Genomic DNA, 17,192 nt, shown 5'->3' with positions numbered 1-17,192 from the left:
TTATGGTAGTATTTGCGTTATGGCGTGACCAACGTCGATCGTGGATGACTGCGAGTCGACCGGGGATGAACTGAAAGTTGGATTCGAGTTCAAAGGTTATTTGTTTGGGGACGCGTTTTTGAACTGGTTGGTGTATGGGTCGAGGCTGGTTCAACGTGTCTCCTTTCCAGTTGAATGCATCCTCTACCACTCCGTCCATCTCCTTCCTCTTCCCCACACCAACTTGTTATTGCATGCGGCAGTGAGCTCATCCAAGCCTGCTCAAGACGAACTCGTAGACGCCAAGGGTGATCATGGCTGAAGGCACGGATCGAGCCATGTGAGGTGTCAGACCTCCATAGAGACCAGCGAAGCGCTCAGCCTTCCAGATGGACTTGAAGCATTGGACTAGGCCCGTGTATTTGGGTACACCGTTGACTGAAGGTGCTTGGCGGAGGCGGGTTCGAACAACCTGGCACGAGAAGGGTGAGTAAAAGCGACTGCTGAATAAACGGGTAGGGAACGCACTTCATGAGGATAGGTGATCAAGCTAGCAGTGAGTTTGGCAGAACCCGCAGCGCCTGTGGTGCTCATCCAAAGCTTGAGTGTATCCCACCTCGAGTCTGAGTTGGCGTTGACGTCTCCAAGGAACCGTCTAAGCACAGGCTTGAGCTGCTCATACAGTGCGAGATGGAGCACCGTCTCTATTGACCCCAGATAACTCGCGCTCAACCCCCGATACAACCCTCTAAACCCTTCCTGCCTCAATATCTGCCTCACACAGTCAAAGCTGTTTTTATATCTCCTCGCAGCGGCGTTGGCCGTCCCAGAGTCGAGCTGTAACCGCGTTTTGACGACCCAGATGGGGTTGGTGCATGTCGCGGTGGTGATACCGGCTGTCATAGCTGAGAGGGCATGTACGATGGTCGAGTCGCGTTCGTGAGCGTTGTTGCGGCCGAGTGCCCATGCCCAGAAGATTTTGGAGTTTCCGTAGACGTGGAATTTTATTGAGCTGCCTGGGACGACGCCTGCGAGGGAGGGGCCGAGGCCGCGGTAGAAGCCGCGCCAGCCTTCGTTTTGGAGGATGGAAGAGAGGGAACGGAAGGGAGAGAGGCCGTGGTGGAGGGAGGTGCTCAGGAAGCGCCGGGTGTTCGCTGGCGTTGGTGGACGGAGTTTGGACGAGGCGCCCGTTGAGGTCGAGGGTTGTGAACTTGAAGGAAGAGAGTAAAAGTCGGATTGGAGACGAGTTCTGAGGACGTCGAGTGGGGAAGTTATGACCGCTGTGGCGAACCCTCCGCTACTGTAAAATGGGCGTTTGTGCAACGTCAGAGCGCTTTTCTTCGCGATTTTCAGGAAATAAGTTGTACTTACGCGCCTGCCACGAGGTGAGCCCATGCTGGTGCCTTTGAGGCAGCTTGAGGGGACGCATTGCGCTGCGGAGAGCCCTGGGCCATGGCTGGGGTAGGATTTGACGGAAGAGATGAAGACAGCCAAGGTTTGATCGCAAGCAAAATGTTGTGGGTGTGTATGGGTGTGTGTGCCCGTGTGGACTGTCTAGGCACAATCTCCGTTTTCTCTCTTTTTCTGCTCTCTGCGGTCCCTTCAGGCCTAGACACGTCCTCAAGAACCTCAGTCGCGAAAAAATACCTAGAAATTACTGAATGAGCTGGCGTCGAGGCGCGTACAAATTTCGCCAAGCCCATCAGTGGCTGTACGATTAGATACCACCCGATTGACAAAGGGAGTCGACAGAACAGCATCTTTCTCTTCAGCGTCCATGTCGACTACGGACCCGGTTTCTCATCCTGAGCTCAGGATTTTACAGACTCGATTACAGAAGATCTATCAGGATATCTCAAACTTTCAGCCATCTTCGATTCGATATCCTATCCTCGATTCTTCACTAGAACATCAAACTTCTCAGGAAAAGAACGATGAAGATGGACAAGCAGGTAGTGGTTGGACACAGCAAGACCAGATATCTGGTCTCAAGAAGCTGAGAGATAGCTTGAAGATTGACTTGGATGGGCTGGAAAAGGTAATACTCGATCACCATTCTTTTTCCAGATTTCACACCGATTTCTTTGGCGATGGATGCTCATCCAGCGAATCCTCTTAGTAGTTCCTCGACGACCCTCATTCGGCGCACCTCCAACCTCTTTCCACCAATGCACCATACCTGATGTCGGTGTGGAATGAAGTCCTTTGCGCACCGCCTCCTGTGATATCGATTTTCAAGACTTTTCTCTTCGATCCCGGGTCGAAGCCGGCTGGGAGTGCGCAGAGGAAGATGGGGTTGGGTGTTAGAGCTCCTGGAGCCAAGGTGGATGTAGTGGCTGATAACGGGAGGAGGTGGATCAGGATCAATACGTGCGTGCCCATTTCTATCTTAGTTCTTCCATCTCTAACATTTCTGGACTTATAGTATCAAGAACTCCCGTCTGATATCTGAATTCCGCGAGATCGACTCGTATTTTACCGAATCTGATTCTGATTCAGAAGGTGGAGATGGTGAAGAGAATGGGATAGGGCCTTCACTCGCACAGACGGAATTCGACAACTCGATATTGAAGATGGGGAGGGCGCTTATGGAGGCTGCGCGGACTAACCGGGTTGAGCGGTCTTGGGCGAGGAGGATAGGGTCAGGAAAGGACGAAGGTGATAGAGAAGACTCGGAGATTCCGAAAGTCGTTATGCGTCTTACGAGGTTGGAAGTTCCTCCGGAGGGGAGTACAGGGGAGTACGACGAGCGGATACGAAAGACTGTTCGGTTGCTGGAGGAGATGGGTGTGACGGTTGAGCTTGGGGAGAGGCTGGAGGAAGAGTTGCCTGTACTTTCTGTGTCTACTGCAGATGAAGAGAAGGAGAAGAATACTCTGGCGGAGAATACGGTTCTTCATCCCAGTCTCAAGATCAACCTCGACTTGTCGGTTCTCATCGCGCTCATCTCGGATTTGACTCACGCGGAGCTCCCAAAGACGATGGAGGAGGCGAAGAAAAGGTTTATCCCACCCAAACAATATAGAGAATGGAAGGAGATGAGGAGGAAGAAAGAGGGGAGGGCGCCTCTGAAGCCGTGGAAGAGGCAAGGTTCGGAAGGAGCGAAAGACGGAGACGAGGAGCAGGTGGATTTGGAAGATCTTCCGAATGACCTTGCGACGCACTCGAGAGCGCTTAGGAATCAGCTCTTGCAGGAGATGGGGAAGAGTATGATTACGGAGATTAGGGAGAGGTTGATGAGTATTCCTGGGCACTCGTCTGACCACGGACCGGTAACGAATGGGGTGCATGCGAGCACATCCGACCTCCCGCCTGTAGAATTTTGGGCGACCAAGGAAGCACGGGATAGGTGCTTACGGATTGTGTCCAAGATTGGAGGTGTGGATGAGAAGAGGCGGGCGTATGCCCTGTTCTGTTTGGATGTCAATACTGTCGCGTACCCTCCTGTCTTGGGTGAAGGTGAACGCCGGATATCGGTCGAGGAGGGAGAGGAGCTGTTCTGGCAGGGGTCGAGGTTTGAGAAGGGGGCTTTGCCGTTGTTCCCGATGAGGTTCCATGAAGGGAAGGGCGGGGTTGGTTCTGGAGGGAGGCTGGTCGGCGTGCCGGATGGGTCACCAGAGAGGCCTAGGTTCTTCAAGGAACTTGCGAAGACGTGTAGGGATATCCTCGAACAGGAGATCATACCCCACCCAAGGTCCGTACGAGACCAGTTTATCTCTCGTCCGCAGGGAACTTCCGACGCCTCGAATTCTAATAACGAGAACGTAAAAGGCCCTGAACTTGAAGAGGAAGAGATTCAACGTGCTACGGTTACAAAGGTCAACCCTCGTTTGACGGCCCATACGGTGGAGAGTTTGTTGTGGGGTGCTGAGCTGGGTTGGACGACTCTAACCGCGAATCGGACGAGCGTGAAGGCGATGTTGAAGGAGATGAGGAGGGAGAGATGGGATGGTGGGTTTGGAGGATTGGAAGGGGGAGCGAGTGAGGAGGGTGGAGACGGTGGTGGGAAAGAAAGCGTTCCGGCTGATGGCAGGACGGTAGCAGGGAATGGGGAAGTGGCTGCGATTTGGATTGTCGACCCTAGGAGTTTGGCGGAGCAGATGTCTACTGGGGTGATGACTACGAAGGTGTCTGGTGGCTAGCGAAGAAGCAGATTTGCATGTAATCCAGGCTTCATGGTTCAAATAGCACGAGATGCTTCAGGACTTTGGTGCTCCGAAATGAAGCGCCTGCTACTCCGTTCCTCAACTCAAGTGGTTCTTAGTCTGCGTTGGAAAATTGTGCAGGTTTGTGACACGGCGTGATTACACGTCCTGCGCCCTCGATGGGCGCCTAAGATCGATCGTGACTGGACAGGTTTTTTGCAAGGTGCGTATATTTGTCTGTGCTATTCGGTTTGGTCATTACCAGGAAGGATAGGGTAGCGATAGTGATAGCGTGTGTATGTATGGGGAAGGAGTAGTAAGATAGCAAGTCATGGATGAGGATAGCCGTGGAAATGCGATGGGAGGTGAGCTGTGAGTGGAGAGGAAACAGCGAGCTGAAAGCAGAGAGAGAGACTAGTGGTAAGAAAAGACGCGTAAGGTAGATGGTTTTGTTTGTCTGTTTTGTGCGATATGATGTGCGCTTGTAGAGGGAAAATGCCATGATATCCAAATGCATCCCGAGATAAAGAAAAAGGGTAAAAAAAAATCCATCCGTTAGAAGAGAACGAAAGCGAGACGATGCAATTTCGTGAAGACAGAATTGGTTTCCATGAAACCCGCTGACCCAAGGCGAGAGGACAGAAATGAAAAACAGAAACGGTTAGTGAATGCTTTAGTTGGCTTTAAAGTTCAGATGAGAAAGAATGAGTTTGAAGAAGAAGAAATGCCTTAAGGCGTCTATGCTGTTGTTTTGCCGATAGTTGAATTGGAGGGCGTGGCAATGATGGTATCCCGCTTGCTTCGGCGGGCTCTCAATGTCGCCTCCGTAGCCTCCTGTTGATGGGAGCCACCAGCTGAAGGTTGCAAAGTCGTCCTCCTAGCTCTTGATCCCGAAAGCCAGTCGATTTCCGACTCGTCCGAGTCATCATCATCGTCGAAATCGTCGTAATCAGTCTCGCGATCGGTGTTGAACCCCATTCGACTGGTACGCGCTGAAAGCGACTCCGCGGCCGTTTCGAAGGTCTGGTGTGAATACATGCTCGCTCGCGATTCAGAACGCGTGTTGATAGACATGTTGTCCGCGTGGAAGGCGTTCATGTTGAACGCAGAGGGTGGAGGACCTGCTTGAGAGATGTGAGATACGCCCGTGCCGTATTTGGAATTGATGCTGTTGGCCGTTTGCGGGCGAGACCTCGGTGACAGTGCACCGAATTCATCTATCTGTGCTGAAGAGGGCCGTGACGAAGGTGCTGATCGACCGATGGTTGTCGCGACGGTGGCAGAGAAGGGTAGAGCTTTGTACTTCGCTGCGATGGATTGTTCGGGTGAAAGAATGATGGTGTCTCGGCGATTATCAGTTTCTTCAACTGGGGTCTGGCCACGGGGCGGTGTTGCTGTATCGCTACGAGGAACGTCTTCCTCCTGTGTAAACTTTTCAGCGAGGGCTCCCTTTGCTTTGATGGTAGCGGGGGCTTCTTCCGATGCACCGGATGGCTCAGGCGCAGTGGTAGGCGCCGGTTCGCCACTGGGTTCAGGTGGGGCAGGCGGCGACGCACTTTGAGCCAGAGGCGATGGTGCTCGCATTCCAGAACTGTCATTTCGAACGTGGAGAGAAGTCGAGCTGCCGTTTACGCCTGCACTTCGGAGGTTTCCGCTTGAACTGTTTCCTACGGCAGTATCAAAGTCGGGAGGCGGGGAGCTGACATCGAGACGGGAAGTACTGGCAAATGCAATGGCATCATCTCCATAGGGCACTGCGAACCTTCCGATCGACTCTCGAGACGAGATCATCTTGAGCTGCTCGGGAGTGGGTCCGGACTTGGGATAAGTGAACTCGGTGCGCATGAGTGTGTGCGTGAGTGGCGCTGAAATGGAATCAAGGGAGATAAGCGAGGGAGAGTTAAGTCGTGCAGAACTACCACTGTTGAGTGTTGATGGAGATCTTTGGCGTGAAAGTGGTCGGAAGAAAGAACTGCCAGCAGAAGGAGTTGTCCGGTGGCGTGATGTAGGGGGAGGAGAGCCGTGGTCATGCGACATGTCAGATGAAAGTTGGGACATGGACGAATTTCCTCTCGTATGAGTGAATCCTCTGGGCGCGCCAGCGACGGACATGCGGTTAAAGAAGGTGCGAATACCAGATCTACGCTCTGGGGAGGCTGGAGGAGAAGCACTGGCATTGGTGACTGCAGACGAAGATAAGGCAGATGGCTGAGCTTCAGGAGCAGGAGCAGAAACGGTGGGTGCTGGCGCTGGTGCATCTGTGATGTCGACCACTTCGAAGTAAGGCGGTGCTTCTCCTCTGGTGTCATTCTCGACAGGAGTGCTAGCGTCCAACAGGGCCGTCGTTTCTCTTGATGCACTTGGGGGATCGCTGTTGGGATTTGCGACGACATCGCGCTCATTGTCGTTGTTCTGGTAATCGTCAAGCAGCGGTGTATCATTGGGAGATGATGGCACGGGGGCGTATCTCTCTCCACGAGATTGGTCTCCAGAGTTCAGTGAGCTCTCTCCATCTTCTTCGGGAATGATTGTGGCTGTAGCGGGAACGTCTTGCGCATCTGTTCCGCTAATAAAACGGTTGAGCCAAAGTCTATCGAAATGAAATAGCGGTAACGTACCGGATAACCACTAGCTCCTGTTCTCCAGGTTCTTTGTTGTAGGCAGGGAGGGAGGTTACTGACATCTGGGATGGAGTCCGTCGAGGCCGACGAGCCCTTCTTGTTCGGGCCACTGGTTGGTTGGCAGCTGCGCCATTGATAGTACCCGCAAGTTGCTCTGCGGTGAGTTCTCTTGGAGCTGCTGGATTCTGAACGGTGGTTCGGCCAGGCATGACCCGTGCTCGCAACTTTTTGTTCGTACATGACACTAGCACCAGACCAAGCAAGACGACGACCACGACCACGACGGGGATCTATTGGGTTCAGAGCTTAATAACTTTTCGTGTGTTTGAAGAGCTTTAAAGCTTACCCATATCGAAGCTGGGACGCCAGGCGACCCGGGGCGGTCTTGACGGCGCTGAAGCTGCTGCTCATCGCGTTGAACTGGACCTGCAACGACGAGCGAGACCAACGACAAGACGGTCAGAACAGACCAAGGAAGTCGAGGCGTTGTCGAGAAATTGGGTGGAGGGTCATGGGAGTCGTTGCCTGGTCGTGTCACCATGGTCGTCAAAGAACAAGACGATGGCGGCGAGCTTGCAGGCGGAATGTCATAAGTCGCTAATGACGGACACTGCCGGCCGCACATTCGCCTTTTCAGGGGACGCCCATCAATTCGAACCAAACTTGGCATTGACACATTTTCGCTGACAGATGCTATCTTGGCCATATTTCAGCGCCTGCGCTATGGAATCCGCGTAAGTAAAAACGGTTGGAGATATCTGATATATCCTCAGTCGATGGCGAAGGGACGGGCCCTCGGACGACGTTGGCTCCGATGTCTGCGACATCAGAAAGTCGCGTGAAGACATAGCCACTCTTCGCGCTCGAGTCAAGGGCAGTGTGTTGGGGTCAGCGAAGGGATAGCTGAACAGAAAGCTTACGGCTTTCCCGTTTTAAAGATTGAACCGAGGTTGCTGTAACTTTGCAAGAGCTGTCGATACTGCTGGTCTGTTTAATGCCACCGATCCAATAAGCGCCCAATTTCGGCGAAATTCTCACGGGTTCAGCTTCATCCTCAACCACCACAATGCCTCACAGTCATCACTCGCATTCTGGACAATTTTGCAAACACGCTTCGGGAAAGCTCGAAGAGGTGGTTCAAGAAGCTATCAGGCAGAAATTCCAAGTGTTTGGACTGACTGAACATGTTCCCCGGTATCGCATCGATGATCTTTACCCTGAAGAGGTTCGAGCTGATCATCTGTCACTTTTTATTATAGTTGACCCTGATATACGCAGAGCGACATGACCTTGGATGACTTGATGAACCAATTCGAAGCCTTTTTAGCTGAAGCTCATCGACTGAAGGATCTCTATGCATCCCAGATCACTTTGCTCGTCGGTCTGGAAACAGAACACATCACTGAAGCTGATCTTGCTGGCTTGGACCGGATTCTCGAGAGATTTGGAGATCAGGTGGAATACATCGTTGGATCCGTTCATCATGTAGACGGGGTGCCGATAGATTTCGACCTTCCGACTTACGAAAAGGCACTGGGAAACTTTGCCCCGTCAACCTCGTCCGATGCGGCCGACGATCAGCGGACGACATACGCAAAGTTCTACAGCGCGTACTTTGACGCCCAGTACCAGCTTCTGGAACGATTCAAGCCGGAGGTCGTTGGCCATTTTGATCTTTGTCGACTCTTTGCACCGTCAATGCGATTCGCGGATTTCCCTGACGTATGGGAGAAGATTATCAGGAACATCAAGTTTTCTGTTTCGTACGGAGCCCTGTTCGAACTGAACGCTGCTGCGTTTAGAAAGAAATGGGATACCGCGTATCCTGGGGAAGATATCATCAGGGTGTGTCGATTTCTCAGGTTGAGTCGTGACTAAACTAAGCGGGTTCTAGGTTATCCTTGGCCACGGCGGACGACTCGCGTTGTCGGATGACAGTCATGGACCTCACGCAGTAGGCCTGAACTACCACAGGGCATATGACTACCTGAAATCGGTCGGCGTTTCGGAGCTTTGGTATCTCACTCGTAGTGACGAACAGAACGCGGGAGGACGAAAAGTGAAGCCTGTGAAGCTAGAAGGAAAATGGGAGGAACACTCTTTTTGGTCAGGGATCAAGAACAAGGTCTGTCGATTCTCACTGCCAACTCGCTATTCATAACAATATTTATCGTCATTTAACTAGCCTTGACTCCAGGTTACCACCGCTACCCTTTCCCTTTCTTCTTTCCCTTTTTCTTCTTCTTTGGCTTGTCCGATTGGCAACCATTCGAGCTGCTCGATGACGACGACGAACTCTCGGAACTGCACGAGCTTGAAATTGAAATGACAGACCTAGAACTGCTGCTTGATGTTGACGATGCATCTTCTTTCCTTCCCTTTTGGCTTTGTTCCACCTTTCGATATTTTGATGGAGGAAGACTTGAGGAATTGTGGTCAATCGGGTGATTATTATGGGCTTTCTCTCTGGATTCTGGTTCTGTACGGGGTCGTTTTAGGTGGGTTATGTTGGGACGAATGGGGAGAGGGGGAGGTTGGGATCGCCCACGAACGGAACTGCTGCTGGCAGCGTTCTGTTTATCGTGGAACACCCGTGAACTCGAGCTCTCAGAAATGATACGGGAGGTGACATACCGTCGTGTTATGAGGCTGATTCCCTCTCGACGCAGCTGGCATCAGGGATGGGGGAAAATGATCGAATTTAAACTCAGGGACCGGGATCAAGTCTTCGGGCCCATAAACCACCCGCTTTGAACTCGACGATCCGGCAAATGAGGACGTTCGGAACTTTGGAATACCCGATCCGTGGAAGCGGCTGTCGAGGATCCCACCGTCTGGTCGGGCTGGTTGTTGAGGCTGAGTGCCTGAATGGGATGAATGAGGTCTTCGATCGTGGGCATCATGTCCGCCATCTCCATCTCGATTTCCCCCATTACGGTACTCTCCGTGGTGGTGTGCACGGTCGCGGTCGGCTCGAGGCTCTGTTGGTATTTCTTTTTCTTTGCCTTTCGCCTTCGACGAGCGGTGGGGCTCTTCGGTGCGGGCCCGGTGGTACCCGTTCTCAGAAGACGTCTGCAGCGGTGCATTGTTTTGCCCCTTTGTTCCGTCGTTGCCTTGGTGTGTCCAGTTTGAGGACGATTTCTGAGATCTCTTATTTCGATTAGCCTTTGGCTTGTTGCTATTGCTTTGGCTTTGACTCTGCCCATGATGATGTGGATTCTTGGAATTCGTGTCCCCTTGATTCCTGCCCTGTAATGACATTGGTGCCTCCCGCCATGACGACGCCTTTTGATCCCCACTTACTATCTCGTATACTTGGATCTGGGTCTGAGCTTCAGTGCCTACACCCTGTGGGTTCAACTTCCTCGCCTCAATCAAGTTGACTATCAACTCTGCCTTTTCCTTCTCCAACCTCTTGATCGTCTCTTCGAGGATGCCCTTTTCCCTTCGCAAGCTTCTCTTGTCTTCTCGTATTTCCTGAATCTGTTGGTGAAGGTGTTTGATTTCGCGGTGGAGATGGTCGATGACCTCTTGTTGGCGCATACGAGGGGAACAGAGGTGGGGAAAGGAAGGAAGGAAGTTGCGCCCTACACTCGAGTTTAATGCATAGGCTTTGGGGGCGAATAGATATTGATCTAGACTAGTTTCTATGTTACTCGAGCTGTCTATCATGCTCAAGTTCTTTGTGGAATTCTAGCTATGAAGTGAGAACATTCGAAATGGTCATGGTCATCAAAAGCTTGGCAGCGGGGTTTTGGGCAGCTTATCTGAGATCTTCATGCAGGGAAGAGGTGAAGAACTTCATGTGTGTAAGGCTGACGGAAGGACGGCTGAGTTGGGCATGAACCAAATCCTTTGGCGGGTTAGACCCAATCCCAATCAGGTATGTGTGGCGCCAAGTTTGGAAATAGGTCGACACAAGGTCGACATGCGCCATTGACAGTCACTCAGGCTCCTATAGAGCACCATGGGGCGTTGACAGTGGAAGTGGCCTTACTAAGATACGAACTACATGCGGAACAATAGCTTTGGGACAGAGATACAGACATTCGCAGCAAATGATACAATCTACATTCAAGCACCGTAGTTTTGAATGCCAACGATGAGATTGCCGTTGCCCCAGGCGGCGTTGGAACCTGTAAAGAGGAGAGGTGAGACTCCAACAAAGTAGAGATATTCAATCTCCACATACCGCGAACTTGGCCACCGACATTGCAGTTGTTGAGAACCCAGAGGCCACCTCGGGCAACGTCGCGGCTGTCGAGTAGAATGCTTTCAGTGACGAACTATGAGAAGTAGAGCTCGACCTTACCAGTACGAGGATCCGGGGCAAGTTCCAGCGAGACAGGATCCAGTCCAGTAGGCGGAGCCAATCTTGCAGAAGTTGATGTTACCAGCACCACCGGCGTTGTTGGGAACAACGCAGGAAGTGGTGCCGAGACCGTTCAAATAGTTGTAGCATGCAACGGCGTCGGCATGGGATGCCCGGTTAGTGCTACCACAGGTGGGGGTGTAGCGCTTGGTCAAGCCGCCGTATTCAGCTACAGGGAACGGTTAACGAGGTGATTCCAAAACGAGGATGGGAAGAGTGAATGCAGACCTTGGATAGACTTCAGGACTTCCTCAGGGATGGGCTTATAGAGGTCTTCCTTGGTCATACCAAGTTCCTCGAGGGAGGGGAGACCTGGGCCGGGGACGAAATCGTCAACATCCGCGGGCAATGCGACGACTGCAGCGGTAGCGGCAAATGCGACAGCGAGGGTCTTGAAGAGAGAAGGCATGATGAAGGAGATGTAGAGAGAATTGGGGAAGTGTGGATTGCACTGAAGAATATTCGCCTCATTGCGACAGTTTTTATAGGTTTCCAGGTCTTCCGATCTCCGGAAGTTTGTGTTGTTTTTGTAGCTCCTGCAGTCTCGCCAAGTGGCTTGGAATCTGGACGAAAACCGCACGGGGGCCTGTGCGAAGACCCTGTTTCACTATTCTTTCGTCAGCTGAGCTGATCCAGAGGCAGGGAAACGGGCGACTGAGTCCATTTTTCCTACCACCGTCAGAAAATTCGGACGGTTAAGAGGCTCATTGTTCGAATGGGAGTAATAGTGGGGGAGTCGGGCTCATCCTGCTCCATTAGGGTATCAGGCGCTGATCTATGGACGGGCGCGGTGTTACTCTCGAGGGCTACGTAAAGACACCGGAGCAAGAAAAGTGAGCCCTGCGCTGCTCCGCTTGTGGAAGGACTGGACTCGAAGCATAACTTATGTATGGCAATACATACCTGAAAGCTTCTGGCGCCATAACCTAAGTCGATTGAATTCAATCTCGTAAAGTAACAAGATGATCGACGGAGTACCTTTACTTGTATATGTAGATCATCTTACCTTTCACTCCCAAAGTAACCTGAGCCGACGGGGAAATGCGCCCATCTCGGAGGCAAGGGCGCGGTGCGGGTTCCTTCAGGTACGTGCCCCGGAACCTGAACGGATAGATACCGTGAAATCCGGATTTCGGTGCCGGGTTTTTCGTCAACTATCCCAGAGCATTAATGACATATTGACACGGTAGGTCAATTTCCTGGAAATATTCGTGCTTTTATGAAACTGGTCCCTCTTGTCGCAGACATCTATGAAATTGTTGTGAAAGGTCCGTTGATTTGGAGAGCCGACTCCAGTCTTCATGGCGTTGATTGGTCTATACGCATATGAAACTCGCTCAACCACCTAGCCTTACGTCCATTGATCTTCAAAATCAACTTCCATAATTTCCACGACACGAGTAGCCAGTCACATCCGAAGGGAAGAACCTCACATCTTTTTACGTGAGGGTCCCGGGGATGCTGGGGATCATGGATGTAACGAGGGTATGTATAGGTCAAGACAGGTGGAGCTGAAGTAGAGCTCGGAGGAAGGGGCCCTCTCGATCAAGTTAGACCGATGTCAAAGAACGCTACTACATACGCGTACCTACGTATGTTGCTCTTGCTCTTATTGGAATATCATACATCATCATTTTACAGTCGAGTCTCCCTGCCTTTCAGATGACAGCCATAGCGCCCGGGCTTGTGGCGCGCGTGCAGCGCCCAGTCTCCCAATGGAGATTAGGTTCGGCGACTTTGGCGTTCAAGTTGAATATGACAAAGAACAAGTCTCGCTCTCCCTCTGGAAACACTGACAGCGGGGGAATAGATGGTATGTATGCTTTGGTGGCTCAGATGAGGTCGCCTGATGAATACGTGAATTCTCAGTGGTACCCGTGCAATGCCAACGGGGTCTATGCAGCAAAGCCGGCCGAATGTGACTGTGGTCGTGATCGAAAGGTATAAAAACTCTTCTGCTGGAGCGGACATTCTTCAGTTCCATCCGCATCGCTCCGGTTCACTACTACGTTTCCACCATGTCTTCTCTCTTCAAGACCCTTGCTCTCGCTTTTGTCGCTGCCACTGCAGTCGTCGCATTGCCCGCCGACGTCGAGGATTTTGTTCCCGGCTCTGGCCTCCCGTCTCTCGAAGAGTTAGGAATGACCAAGGAGGACCTATACAAGCCTATCCCTGAAGAAGTGCTGCAATCCATCGAAGGTCAGCATACTCCTTTTCCATAGTCGTTTTCCAGCGTTTTGATGCCGGACTTACATAGCTGAATACGGTGGCTTGACCAAGCGCTGGAGCCCCACATGCCGCACCAGTGGCCTGGTGCCATATGCCGGTGCCCTTGCGTGCTACAACTACCTCGACTCTCTCGGTACCACCCCATGTGTCGTCCCCTTCAACACCCAAAATCCCAACTGGCTTGCCAAAACCACCTTCTGTCAGGCCCTCGGCGCCTTCTGGACGGGAACGTGCCTCGCTGGCACATGCGTCGATCATGGGTCCTCCTACTGGTTTGTTTGGCCTTCCATTATTTCGTTTGACGGTGCTAACTCTGTCTCCTTACGCAGCCGAGACGTCGCTCGAGGTGGTCTCTGGGTCCTCACACACTGCAAGAACAGCAATAACCAGCTCAATGGTAAGCGTAAATTAGATGTCTGAGCTTCTTTCCGGCTCTCACCTCTATTACTTGCAGGTAACAACGCCGCCTGGGGCAACGGCAACCTCATCGTCGATATCCAGGACCACCATGTCTAAGTGTACTCGTATCACGTCTGAAACGTCATATTTTCCCTCAGTATGGACGTTATTCTATGAGAACAGTGAATATATTATGGGTTGAGGAGGATTTGAATGACATACCAGCCACGACTTATCACTCTGCAGGGCAGGTAGGTGTCCCTCCCAGAACCGTGGCAGGCCCTCCAATCTGTCAAATGTTCAGAAATTCCACGGAGGGAAAGTAGGGCGAGTTTTCCGGGCAGTTGCATCGTTACTGGTGCGTCGGCAGAGTCGAGCCACGGCTTCGCTTTGGACAGCAAGATGAGCAGAGTGACGAAAACAGGGACCAGTCCATTGGGTCATCAAGAGCCAGAATGCAGCCCCGCCTTGGACATGCAGGAAGGAATGTCAGAGGCATTGAATCTTTGGATAGACGCAGACTCAGTAGGTTCGTGTTTGAACCCACCAGGGAGGGTAACGAGGATGCGTCTGGTGTTGAGCTGGCAGTCAGAGTCCCATATGCCTCTTCAGCTTCGCTTTCATTTGTTGTTTTCTTTATGTGGGCGCCTTGGGGACAGTGAGGATCTTTACTGGTCGGGGATGCGTGGTGATCATTTTGTGCGTTGGGCGGAGTCGAACGCGAATCGAACGAGGAGGCGAGGGTACTAGGATAACCTGAAAGGTCTGAATCATAGACACGAGTTTTCCAGAGTACTGTCGCATTTGATTTGCACGGGTAGTCCGAATCCGCAAGCCAATGGCCAAGGTTGGTGTGAACTCATCGAGCCTGGGACGGGCCGAGCAACAGTGCCGCCGCGCTTTTCCGATTTGTTTGGCACGACCAAAATCGATCCTTGCAGGCATCTCAGCGCGTCTGCTTCCTTCTCTGAGGGCTGAGCCGTATACTCTCCATCCCAATGGTCGCCACCGTGGAAAGAAAACCAGAGTGCTTTGGTCCTATCCATGTTAACGACGAGCGATACTCTGGAGCCTGCAGCCTACCTATACGATCGACCCTACTTTCTGACCCAAGCAGTTCAAGTAGACTCGAGGATCTTTCGCGCCGGGAGCACCAATTCCTATAGATCTAGAGCCTGTAGAACCTTTCAAGTTGGTGAATCAACTGCCGTTCGCTACGCAAAACAAACCACCCTCACCAACGACGGACTATCTGGACCAACTACGACACCGTAGACCAAGGTGCAAATTTCTCGACAGCTTTCTTGTCTTGGCTGTAGATCTCGACTTCACCATGGGCCAGGAGGGGCAACTTGCAGACATAGATCAGCGCTCTCTGCCAGTGTTCTCGACTTTCACCGTCACCTCCGCTTCGTTCGGACTCGGCTGTCTTTGGCATTTGCGGATTATGCGAAGTTAGGGGCTTTCTCCAATTCGGGCAATCTCTCCGCTTCCCCCGACGACTTCGTGAAAGCGAAGTGCAGAAATTCTGGCGAAATGGGAATTCGGGCCAAACTTGGAGGCTATGTATGCAGGATATAACCTCATCTACACTATGAACGTGTGCCACAGGCTCTGGGAGTCTGTCATTGCAACGATTTCTGGCGCTGAACACGCCGCACTGACCTTGGGAGATAGGACCCGGCTGTTGGGCAGCGTATTGTCTATGATCGCGTTTCGGGGGAGCTTCATCTTAGGCAACAAGCTAAATATGACAATGCGAGTGTCTCAAAGCCGCAATGACGCGCACCTTACTTGACGCCACTGGTCAACTTCTGTCAACCGATCCCTCTCAGCCGTTTTCAAGGTCGATGGTCCTACACGGAGGCAGGCCGCTATCCACTTCCTCATACACCACACCGCTGCATTCTTGGGTGTCTGAAGAGTGACTAGGCTATTTGTAACCGTCACGCCGTATGTGGACCTTGATGGCGACCGAGCGCGGGAAAAAATCCCCTGTAGGGAATTTAACGAGATCATGGACAATGGGCTTTAAAACGTGTTCGGCGACCGTTTTCATAACTCAATCATCAACCTCAACCATCCATCTTCTCTCTCTCTTGGTCGAAACATCCTCCAACAATCCACAGTCTATAACACAACCCACTACACCCACCCATTGACGAGCGATGTCCCAAACTACTCCAAAAACTCCTCGTCGCCTCACGAGCGCGCCATCTACCGCTTCCGCCACCGACGCTGGTGACACCAGCGACAACCAATTCACTACTCCAAAGGCAAAGGGATCCCTCAAACGAAACCACGACACAGTCGAAGCATCCGACACGATCTACAGCATCGACAAGCGCTTCGTCGTATCTCGTCAACACGGCTACCCTCCCTCTCAAATCCACGGATGGGGTGCCCTCCTTTGTGACGGTCCCCCGAGCGACGATTACTATGTCCCAGAACCTCTGCCACCCAAGAAGCGACGACGCACCGAACCCCGCCCCGTCGTCAGCAAACCTGCACCCACGCTGAATGGCGATTCGTCTTGGTCCGATTTCGATTTTAGTAGCGATGGATTTGGGGACTGGCGCTCTTCCGATGACCGAATTGATGAGGAGGAAGAGGAAGAAGAGGAGAAGGAAGAGGAGGAAGTGGACGAGAAAGATCTTCCTTGGTACAAGAGAGAGCGATTGGAAAGGGTCGACGCCATGATCAAGAAAAGCGACGAGTACGCCGAGCAGGAGGATGCCGAAGAAGAACTCGAGAGGGCCGCAAACCGCGGCAAAGCCGACCCCATTGACGCGGTCGATAATGCCACTGAGGAGGCGGAGGTGGTGGAGGACGGCGCTTTGACCGATGCTGGCAATGGAGGAATTGTCCTTGCCGAACCTGAAGCCACTGACAATGAAGACGACGACGCTCCCGAAGAGGCGTAGACTCAAGAAATCGGGTGATGACGAAGGGCCTTTTCGACGACTTAACGGCCTTGGATTTATGAATTTCTTTCTTTCTTTCTTGTTTACAATTTGAATAGGATTCCAACACACGCACACGATCCTCTATCTGTACATTCTCCTTTCTTTCTTCTTACGACTCGACTTGTATCTTCATTTCTATCCTCATGACTGAATTGACTCTTGGCCACGGTTTGGATTAATAGGATTCGAGCACGCACATACTGTAATTCTTTTGTTACTTGTTCACATGTATTTTACTTCACATCACGCGGACTTTCATACTCCCTCATTGCTGTATTTAATGTTGTACCAGAAGAATATTACGGCTCTGGAAGCCCTTTCATAAACAACTGTTTCCACTGTCATCAATGAGAGACTCTCGTTTGCATTCATTGTCTGCAGAAGGGGCGTTCAAGCGTCTCTCCCGCGCGCCTGTCGGGTGCGAGCGCGGCGTCTATCAAAGGGCATGGACAATAAGACCAAACAGTGAAGCGAACAGCGG

General features: G+C 52.0%; 8 protein-coding genes across 8 annotated transcripts; 4 read left to right on the top strand and 4 right to left on the bottom strand.

The window, feature by feature from the left end:
• Positions 1-247: 247 nt before the first annotated feature.
• CC1G_08689 (mitochondrial carrier protein RIM2) lies at positions 248-1,433 on the bottom strand (the record flags this gene model as incomplete). The annotated part of the gene is made up of 3 exons (XM_001837624.2): positions 248-451; positions 508-1,276; positions 1,351-1,433. 3 exons carry the CDS (start codon positions 1,431-1,433, stop codon positions 248-250), a joined length of 1,056 nt encoding a protein of 351 aa, XP_001837676.2.
• A 323-nt stretch (positions 1,434-1,756) lies between these two features.
• CC1G_08688 (hypothetical protein) lies at positions 1,757-4,121 on the top strand (the record flags this gene model as incomplete). The annotated part of the gene is made up of 3 exons (XM_001837623.2): positions 1,757-2,017; positions 2,102-2,349; positions 2,405-4,121. 3 exons carry the CDS (start codon positions 1,757-1,759, stop codon positions 4,119-4,121), a joined length of 2,226 nt encoding a protein of 741 aa, XP_001837675.2.
• Positions 4,122-4,862: 741 nt separating this feature from the next.
• Positions 4,863-7,297, bottom strand: CC1G_08687 (hypothetical protein; the record flags this gene model as incomplete). The annotated part of the gene is made up of 3 exons (XM_001837622.2): positions 7,092-7,297; positions 6,743-7,035; positions 4,863-6,690 (listed from the first exon to the last, which is right to left on the bottom strand). The coding sequence occupies exons 1-3, from the start codon at positions 7,284-7,286 to the stop codon at positions 4,863-4,865; spliced, it is 2,316 nt and encodes a 771-aa protein (XP_001837674.2). The 5' UTR covers positions 7,287-7,297.
• Positions 7,298-7,811: 514 nt separating this feature from the next.
• CC1G_08686 (histidinol-phosphatase) lies at positions 7,812-8,906 on the top strand (the record flags this gene model as incomplete). The annotated part of the gene is made up of 3 exons (XM_001837621.2): positions 7,812-7,970; positions 8,024-8,590; positions 8,640-8,906. The coding sequence occupies 3 exons, from the start codon at positions 7,812-7,814 to the stop codon at positions 8,904-8,906; spliced, it is 993 nt and encodes a 330-aa protein (XP_001837673.2).
• A 46-nt stretch (positions 8,907-8,952) lies between these two features.
• Positions 8,953-10,288, bottom strand: CC1G_08685 (hypothetical protein; the record flags this gene model as incomplete). The annotated part of the gene is made up of 3 exons (XM_001837620.2): positions 8,953-9,318; positions 9,380-9,994; positions 10,049-10,288. The coding sequence occupies 3 exons, from the start codon at positions 10,286-10,288 to the stop codon at positions 8,953-8,955; spliced, it is 1,221 nt and encodes a 406-aa protein (XP_001837672.2).
• Positions 10,289-10,819: 531 nt separating this feature from the next.
• Positions 10,820-11,526, bottom strand: CC1G_08684 (hypothetical protein; the record flags this gene model as incomplete). Its single annotated transcript, XM_001837619.1, has 4 exons — positions 10,820-10,881; positions 10,938-11,002; positions 11,058-11,286; positions 11,346-11,526. The coding sequence occupies 4 exons, from the start codon at positions 11,524-11,526 to the stop codon at positions 10,820-10,822; spliced, it is 537 nt and encodes a 178-aa protein (XP_001837671.1).
• A 1,609-nt stretch (positions 11,527-13,135) lies between these two features.
• Positions 13,136-13,862, top strand: CC1G_08683 (hypothetical protein; the record flags this gene model as incomplete). The annotated part of the gene is made up of 4 exons (XM_001837618.1): positions 13,136-13,316; positions 13,375-13,618; positions 13,676-13,743; positions 13,801-13,862. 4 exons carry the CDS (start codon positions 13,136-13,138, stop codon positions 13,860-13,862), a joined length of 555 nt encoding a protein of 184 aa, XP_001837670.1.
• A 2,051-nt stretch (positions 13,863-15,913) lies between these two features.
• On the top strand, positions 15,914-16,669 carry CC1G_08682 (hypothetical protein; the record flags this gene model as incomplete). Its single annotated transcript, XM_001837617.1, has 1 exon — positions 15,914-16,669. One exon carries the CDS (start codon positions 15,914-15,916, stop codon positions 16,667-16,669), a length of 756 nt encoding a protein of 251 aa, XP_001837669.1.
• Positions 16,670-17,192: the final 523 nt, after the last annotated feature.

The sequence above is a fragment of the Coprinopsis cinerea genome, assembly GCF_000182895.1.
Source record: "Coprinopsis cinerea okayama7#130 chromosome 6 map unlocalized cont3.6, whole genome shotgun sequence".
NCBI lineage: Eukaryota > Fungi > Basidiomycota > Agaricomycetes > Agaricales > Psathyrellaceae > Coprinopsis > Coprinopsis cinerea.
The sequence above is the reverse complement of the archived record's forward strand: the minus strand, read 5'-3'. Positions and strand labels throughout refer to the sequence as shown.